This window comes from Podarcis gaigeae (genome assembly GCF_964106915.1).
Source record: "Podarcis gaigeae genome assembly, chromosome: 8".
In the NCBI taxonomy this organism is placed as follows: Eukaryota; Metazoa; Chordata; class Lepidosauria; order Squamata; family Lacertidae; genus Podarcis; species Podarcis gaigeae.
In genome coordinates this window covers 89958168-89966900 of record NC_139684.1, presented here as the reverse complement: position 1 = coordinate 89966900, position 8733 = coordinate 89958168, and the positions used below count along the sequence as shown (strand labels likewise).

General features: G+C 45.5%; 1 protein-coding gene across 3 annotated transcripts in view; it reads right to left on the bottom strand.

The window, feature by feature from the left end:
- Positions 1-247: 247 nt before the first annotated feature.
- LOC310851439 (uncharacterized protein) overlaps positions 248-8733 on the bottom strand; it is a 77552-nt gene continuing 69066 nt past the window's right edge. For 2 of the 3 annotated variants that reach the window (XM_083753861.1, XM_083753860.1), the window contains exons 6-7: positions 7071-7197; positions 248-6186 (exon numbers count right to left, since the gene is read on the bottom strand). In XM_083753861.1, coding sequence (XP_083609987.1) covers positions 4883-6186; positions 7071-7197 — 1431 coding nt within the window. In that variant the 3' untranslated portion in view covers positions 248-4882. The remainder of the gene's footprint in view (positions 6187-7070; positions 7198-8733) is intronic. The other variant, XM_083753862.1, reaches the window with a different exon arrangement.

The following is an 8733-nucleotide window of genomic DNA, read 5'->3' as shown; positions in this document are numbered from 1 at the left end:
GGAGAAAAGAAGGAGCCCCACCAATTTGCAGCTTGGAAGCACTGGAAGAGGAAGCTCTGTGAACCTCTCAACTCATGAGGTGAACCACCCTGGCATCCTCACATCAAGAGCACTGCACAAATTTAACAGCTATAGAAATAATAAATAAAGTATCTGAATTGCTTGTGTGGTAAAAATTTACTTCTACGCCAGGAGTTTGTTACCCAGGTGAAGGAACACCTGAAATATAAACACAGGACCAAGGGAATGAGACCAAACTCAGAGTCCTGCAGGGACCCAGTTTATTCAAACTATTGCAATCGGACAGCCTTGCTATCCAGTTCTTCAGCAGAAGGGCTGGTTTGAAAAGGCTGCCAGGAGGCATATTAGAAGAAAGCTTATATACACAGCACACAAAGACTCATAAAATGCCACAACACTCTTCCACTTGAATCAAGAAAGGTCACAGGTCATAGGATGCACGGCTAATGTGAATATTGACTCCTCTGAAATTACCTTGGGGTGTCCCAGAGTGCTCAGGTCATTTGGGTCTCATATGTTGCCCCTTCATGGATCACTGCCTTGCCGTGGCGAAGGGGCTTGAATAACTCAGAGAAGCTAAGGTCTATGCCGTGCAGGTCACAGTGGAGAGTTTTGACCAAACGTGATCCACCTGGAGCAGGAACCAGCAAGCCACTCCAGTATCCCTGCCAAGAAAACTCCATGGACAAAGACAACAGGCATATAAAAGTTATGATGCTGGAAGACGAGCCCCTCAGGTCGGAAGGCGTCCAACATGCTACTGAGGAAGATCGGAGGACAAGTACAAGTAGATTCAGAGCTGATGAAGCGGCTGGGCTAAAGCCGAAAGGACGTTCAGTTGCAGATATGCCTGGAAGCGAAAGGAAAGTCCAATGCTGTAAAGAAAAATATTGCATAGGAACCTGGAATATAAGAACCATGAACCTTGGTAAGCTGGATGTGGTCAAAAATGAGATGGCAAGAATAAATATTGACATCCTGGGCATCAGGGAACTAAAATGGACGGGAATGGGCAAATTCAGTTCATATCTACTACTGTGGGCAAGAATCCTGTAAAAGAAATGGAGTGGCCCTCATAGTCAGCAAAAGAGTGGCAAAAGCTGTACTGGGATGCAAAGTCAAAAATGATAGAATGATCTTGATACGAATCCAAGGCAGACCTTTTACCATCACAGTACTCCAAGTTTATGCACCAACCACTGGTGCTGAAGAAACTGAAATTGACCAATTCTATGAAGACTTACAATACCTTCTAGAAATGACACCAAAGAAGGATGTTCTTCTCATTATAGGGGGTTGGAATGCTAAAGTAGGGAATCAACAGATAAAAGGAACAACTGGCAAGTTTGGCCTTGGAGATCAAAATGAAGCAGGGCAAAGGCTAATAGAGTTCTGTCAAGAGAACAAGCTGGTCAGCACAAACACTCTTTTCCAACACAAGAGACGACTCTACAGATGGACATCACCAGATGGGCAGCATCGAAATCAGATTGATTATATTCTCTGCAGCCAAAGATGGAGAAGCTCTATACAGTCAGCAAAAACAAGACCTGGAGCTGACTGTGGCTCAGATCATCAGCTTCTTATAGCAAAATTCAAGCTTAAACTGAATAAAGTAGGAAAAACCACTGGGCCGGTAAGATACAATCTAAGTCAAATCCCTTATGAATACACAGTGGAAGTGAGGAACAGGTTTAAGGATTTAGATTTGGTGGACAGAGTGCCTGAAGAACTATGGATGGAGGCTCGTAACATCATACAGGAGGCACCAACGAAAACCATCCCAATTAAAAGGAAATGCAAGAAAGCAAAGTGGCTGTCCAATGAGGCCTTAAAAATAGCGGGGGAGAGAAGGCAAGGAAAATGCGAGGGAGATAGTGAAAGATACAGGAAATTGAATGCAGATTTCCAAAAAATAGCAAGGAGAGACAAGAAGGCCTTCTTAAACGAGCAATGCAAATAAATTGAGGAAAACAATAGAATGGGAAAAACTAGAGATCTGTTCAAGAAAATTGGAGATATGAAAGGAACATTTCGTACCAAGATTACCATAATAAAGGACAAAAATGGAAAGGACCTAACAGAAGCAGAAGACATCAAGAAGAGGTGGCAAGAATACACAGAGAAATTATACCAGAAAGAAATGGATGTCTCGTATACCCCAGGTAGTGTGGGCCTTAGAAAGCATTGCTAATAACAAGTCCAGTGGAAGTGATGATATTCCAGCTGAACTATTTAAAATTTTAAACAATGATGCTGTCAAGGTGCTACACTCAATATGCCAGCAAGTGTGGAAAACTCTGCAGTGGCCAGAGGATTGGAGAAGATCAGTCTACATCCCAATCCCAAAGAAGGGCAGTGCCAAAGAATGCTCCAACTACCGCACAATTGCACTCATTTCACACGCTAGCAAGGTTATGCTTAAAATTCTACAAGGCAGGCTGAAGCAGTATGTGGACCGAGAACTCCCAGAAGTGCAAGCTGGATTTAGAAGGGGCAGAGGAACCAGAGACCAAATTGCAAACATGCGCTGGATTATGGAGAAAGCTAGAGAGTTCCAGAAAGACATCTACTTCTGCTTCATTGACTATGCAAAAGCCTTTGACTGCATCGACCACAGCAAACTATGGCAAGTTCTTAAAGAAATGGGAGTGCCTGATCACCTCATCTGTCTCCTGAGAAATCTCTATGTGGGACAAGAAGCTACAGTTAGAACTGGATATGGAACAACTGATTGGTTCAAAATTGGGAAAGGCTGTATATTGTCTCCCTGCTTATTTAACTTATATGCAGAATTCATCATGCGAAAGGCTGGGCTGGATGAATCCCTAGCCGGAATTAAGATTGCCGGAAGAAATATCAACAACCTCAGATATGCAGATGACACAACCTTGATGGCAGAAAGTGAGGAGGAATTAAAGAACCTTTTAATGAGGGTGAAAGAGGAGAGCGCAAAATATGGTCTGAAGCTCAACATCAAAAAAACGAAGATCATGGCCACTGGTCCCATCACCTCCTGGCAAATAGAAGGGGAAGAAATGGAGGCAGTGAGAGATTTTACTTTCTTTGGCTCCATGATCACTGCAGATGGTGACAGCAGTCACAAAATTAAAAGACGCCTGCTCCTTGGGAGAAAGGCGATGGCAAATATAGAAGCATCTTAAAAAGCAGAGACATCACGTTGCCAACAAAGGTCCGTATAGTTAAAGCCATGGTTTTCCCAGTAGTGATGTATGGAAGTGAGAGCTGGACCATCAAGAAGGCTGATCGCCGAAGAATTGATGCTTTTGAATTCTGGTGCTGGAGGAGACTCTTGAGAGTCCCATGGACTGCAAGAAGATCAGACCTCTCCATTCTGAAGGAAATCAGCCCTGAGTGCTCACTGGAAGAAGAGATCGTGAAGCTGAGGCTCCAGTACTTTGGCCACCTCATGAGAAGAGAAGACTCCCTGGAGAAGACCCTGATGTTGGGAAAGATGGAGGGCACAAGGAGAAGGGGACAACAGAGGACGAGATGGTGGGACAGTGTTCTCGAAGCTACCAGCATGAGTTTGACCAAACTGCGGGAGGCAGTGGAAGACAGGAGTGCCTGGCGTGCTCTGCTCAATGGGGTCACAAAGAGGCGGACATGACTAAACAACAACAACAACAAAATGTTGCACCGTTCTCTTTACAACCAGGACCTCAGTGGGGCTCTTGAAGTTCTAATCCCCTATTTTAGTTCTCTTTTCCCAAAGCATGTGAAAGACCTCAGAGGAGAGACACGAAGTCTCATATTGATTCTAGCTCAACTCAATCTTTCACAAAACATCATCTGCCCTTCTGGGGTCAGATAAGGATGGAAGCTGTCGGCAATATACACATCACAGCTTTACACAGTGCAGGAGGGTGGACTGTGGGTTACAAAATGCAGGCATACAAAAATCACGCCTAATACATTCTATCTAAAATGTTAAATGCAATTAATACTTGGAAACATCGAACAAAATCAAAATCTATAATATTTAATCTTCAATCAGCTATCACAATTTTTACACAAAGTCCTTCCTATGAAAGTTCAGCATGGACAGCAACCGCATCAGTGTCGCCCAATCACTCTTATCCCTCTCCCCAGGCATGATGTGAAGAAGCTATTGAAGGAAGGAATAAATCCTAATTTGCATCAACCACCAGCCATAGCAATAAAATAACAATACGATATACAAAGAATAAAAATAAAAAGTCAGTTATATAAAATACATTTCAGGGTTTTGAGTCAATAGTCAAACAGTGGATCTTATTTAGTTGCCCCAGATGAAAACCTTGCAACCTTTGCTGTCACCTGCTCATCTTGATCTGCCAAGAGAACGGACACTGTGAAGAAGATATTAAAAACCTTGGCCAAGGACTTGCAAGTGACAGTTCTGGGTACGTAGTAGGAATTGCTGTTGGGCACCAGATGTGGCAAAGAACCCGGCTGCAAACCTCACCCTCATATTATTTAAAGTCTCCTAAAATTAAATCTGTATACAGCCACTACTACAGTTTGCCTCCAATGTGAATTCTTTGATGGGAAGCAAGACAGGCCCTGTGACTGAAGCTCTTTCCACACTCTTGGCACTGAAATCATTTTCCCCAGCTGTGAATTTTTGAGGGATCTTGAATTTGGCCTTCTCAGTGAATCTCTTTCCATATTCCAAGCACTGATACGGTTTCTCCCCTGTATGAATTATCCAATGGGAAGTGAGATGGGCCCTCTGAGTGAAGTTCTTTCCACATTCGAAGCACTGATAGGGCTTTTCTCCTGAATGAATTCTTTGATGGAAAGCGGGAGATGTACTCTGATTGAAGCTCTTTCCACTGATATGGTTTCTCCCCTTGTATTAATTGTTTGATGGACGGTGAGCTGGATTTTGGTTCTGAAGTTCTTTCCACATTCCAAGCACTGATATGGTTTCTCCCCTGTATGAATTATATGATGGAAAGTGAGACATGCACTCGGATTGAAGCTCTGTCCACTGATAAGGTATCTCCCCTCTATGAATTTGCAGATGGGAAGTGAAACTGTCCTTTCTTCTGAAGTTCTTGCCACACTCTTGGCACTCAAAGGATTCCTCCGCTCTGTGAATTCTTTGATGGACGGTGACCTGGCTTTTGGTTCTGAAGCTCTTTCCACATTCTGAGCACTGATAGGGTTTCTCCCCACTATGAATTCTGTGATGGGGATTGAGTTGGCTGCTGCGACTGAAGCTCTTTCCACATTCCAAACACTGATATGGTTTCTCCCCTGTATGAATTTGCAGATGGAAAGTGAAGCTGTCCTTCCGACTGAAGCTCTTGTCACACTCTTGGCATTGATAGGGTTTCTCTCCTGTATGAATTCTTTGATGGCCCATGAGGTGATGCCGTTGAACAAAGCTCTTTCCACATTCTAAGCATTGATATGGTTTTTCCCCTGTATGAATTCTCTGATGGACAGTAAACTTGCTTTTGCTAACGAAGCTCTTTCCACATTCCAAGCATAGATGGGGTTTCTCCCCTGTGTGAATTCTCTGATGGTCAGTGAGCTGGGGTCTTTCAATGAAGCTCTTTCCACATTCCAAGCATTGATATGGTTTCTCCCCCGAATGAATTCTCTGATGGTCATTCAGCTGGCGTCTTTCAATGAAGCTCTTTCCACATTCCAAGCACTGATAGGGTTTCTCCCCTGTATGAATTCTCTGATGGATTGTGAGATGGGTGCTCTGAGTAAATTTCTTTCCACATTCCAAGCACTGGTAGGGTTTCTCCCCTGTATGAATTCTTTGATGGACAGTGAGCTGGCCTTTTTGACTGAAGCTCTTTCCACATTCCAAGCAATGATATGGTGTCTCCCCTGTATGAATTCTCTGATGTCTAGTGAAAAGGTCCTTTCGACTGAAGCTCTTTCCACATTCCAAGCACCGATATGGTTTTTCCCCTGTATGATTTCTTTGATGGAAAGTGAAACTGTCCTTTCGACTGAAGCTCTTTCCACATTCCAAGCACTGATAGGTATTATTCCAGATGGGATTAATTTGATGGAAAGTGGAATGGGAGCTCTGACTGAAGCTCTCTACGCACTCTGAATATGGATATGGCTCCTCCACTGTGTGGATTTCAATGTGGTCTCCCTCACTCTTCATTTCCAATTCATCACCACCTGCAACTGAGAGACAAACAGATTAGAGCCTCAGGAATAAATGCAGCCCCAACTAACGGAGTAATACCAATTAATGCTTGTGAGAAAGAAAGAACTGAAGGGAATTATATAATAACAGTAATAGTAATAGTAACATTATTATTTACACCCCACCCATCTGGCTGGCTTTCCCCACTCACTCTGGGCAGCTTAGAGCATATATAAAAGCATAGTAAAACATCAAGAATTAAAAACTTCCTGATACAGGGCTGCCTTCAGTCTTCTAATATTTGTGTCCTTGACATCTGAATGGGGAGGGGGGTCCACAGCTTCCATCATGGTGTTCTGTTGCACCAGAAGCAGTTTAGTCCTGCTGGCCACATGATCCGGAAAGCTCTCTGTGGACAAATGCCAGTTCCCTCGGCCTGAAAGTGAGATGATCGCCGCACCCCATAGTCGCCTTTGACTGGACCTAACAGTCCAGGAGTCATTTTCCTTTACTTTTAGCTGCCATGACTGAGAAGATGGGAGGTCTTCCTACAGGTTCACTGCCTGTGATTCAAAAAGCCTGGCTCTTTTCTGGGATGGATTTTATTAGGCCCAACCCTGACAGAACCCACAAAAACCCTGACAGAGCCCACTTCTACTTCCCAAACCATTCTGAAGCCTACATTTAAGAAGACCTGGGCAGTTCAGAGGAGCCTGTCCATGTTTCACAAAGGCAGAATAGAAGGAAGAATATTCACAGGGAATGCAATCAACAGCCATCCCTCCAAGGTTTGCTGTGGGAGTGTTAACATCCCAGGTGCTGCGGGTGGCGCTGTTGAGCCCCATCAAAATATCAGAGGTTCATCACATAGAGAGATGTCTTGCAATACAAACAGATAGGATGATCCAATAGGGAGCCTTACCGAGAGAGTCCAAGATCCCACGATTCTCCTCCATGACTTCCTTATGGAGAGCTCTCTGGTCAGGATCCAGCAACGCCCACTCCTCATCTGTGATATAGACAGCCACATCCTCAAAGCACACTGGACCCTAACAGAAAAAGAAAAAGGTTGTCCTCTTAGACCTAATAAAAGTGATCTGTTACACTTTACTCTGTTGTTTTCTGCCTCTTAATTGCTGTTCTAATGGGTTTGTTTTGCTGCACATTTTGATTATGGGTGCATATTTTAATGTCTTAATATCTTCCATTCCTGGGTAAGGTGATTGAGAGAGCGGTTGCTGAACAGCTTGGCAGGTTTCTGGATGAAACATCGGCTCTGGATCCATTCCAGTCCGGCTTCCGCGCTGGTCATGGGACCAAGACGGCTCTGGTCACCCTGACAGATGATCTCCGCAGGCAGCTGGATCGAGGCGGGTCGGGGCTGCTGATTCTTCTAGACCTGTCAGCAGCCTTCGACATGGTCGATCACGAACTTCTGGACCACCGCCTTGCCGACGTGGGGATCCAGGGCACAGTCCTCCAATGGCTGCGCTCGTTTCTCTCTGGTCGGGGACAGAGGGTGGCACTTGGGGGGGAACTGTCATCGCGCCACTCCTTGGTGTGTGGAGTGCCTCAGGGTGCGATACTGTCCCCGATGCTTTTCAGCATCTTTATGTGCCCCCTCGCCCAGCTTGTCCAGAGTTTTGGGCTGGGTTGCCATCAGTATGCCGATGACACCCAACTCTATCTGTTGATGGATGGCCATCCTGACTCGGCCCCAGACACACTGACCAGATGTTTGGAAGCTGTGGCTGGATGGTTACATGGGAGCCGGTTGAAGTTAAATCCTTCGAAGACAGAGGTCCTCTGGCTGGGACGGGACGACATGGGATTGAGGGGGCAACTCCAATCTCTTGCGGGAGTGCAATTAGTGCCAGCACCGGCCGTTAAGAGTTTGGGTGTAATCTTCGACACCTCCCTTTCCATGGAGGCGCAGATTGAAGCTATAACAAAGGCGGCATTTTTCCATCTCCGCTAAGCTAAGCAGTTGGCTCCTTACCTCTCTCACCCTGACCTAGCCACTGTGATCCACGCGACAGTCACCTCCAGACTGGATTATTGTAACTCGCTCTATGTGGGGCTGCCCTTGAGACTGACCCAGAAACTCCAGAGGGTGCAGAATGTCGCAGCGAGACTCCTTACGGGGTCTTTGTTGGGAGATCACATTCACCCGGTGCTATACCAGCTGCACTGGCTCCCGGTGGAGTACAGGATCAGGTTTAAGGTCTGGTTTTAACCTTTAAAACCCTACACAGCCTAGGACCCACATACCTACAGGACCGCCTCTCCTGGTATGTCCCACAGAGGAACTTACGGTCTTCAAACAAAAGCATCTTGAAGGTCCCAGGCCACAGAGAGGTTAGGCTGGCCTCAACTAGAGCCAGGGCTTTTTCGGCTGCGGCTCCGATCTGGTGGAACGCTCTGTCACAAGAGACTAGGGCCCTGCGGGATTTGACATCTTTCCGCAGGGCCTGCAAGACAGAGCTGTTCCACCTGGCCTTTGGTCAGGGCGCAGCCTGACTCCCTCCTTTGGCAATCTTTACAGAACTTAAGCTTATGGTTGCCATCAATTTGATTTATATTAA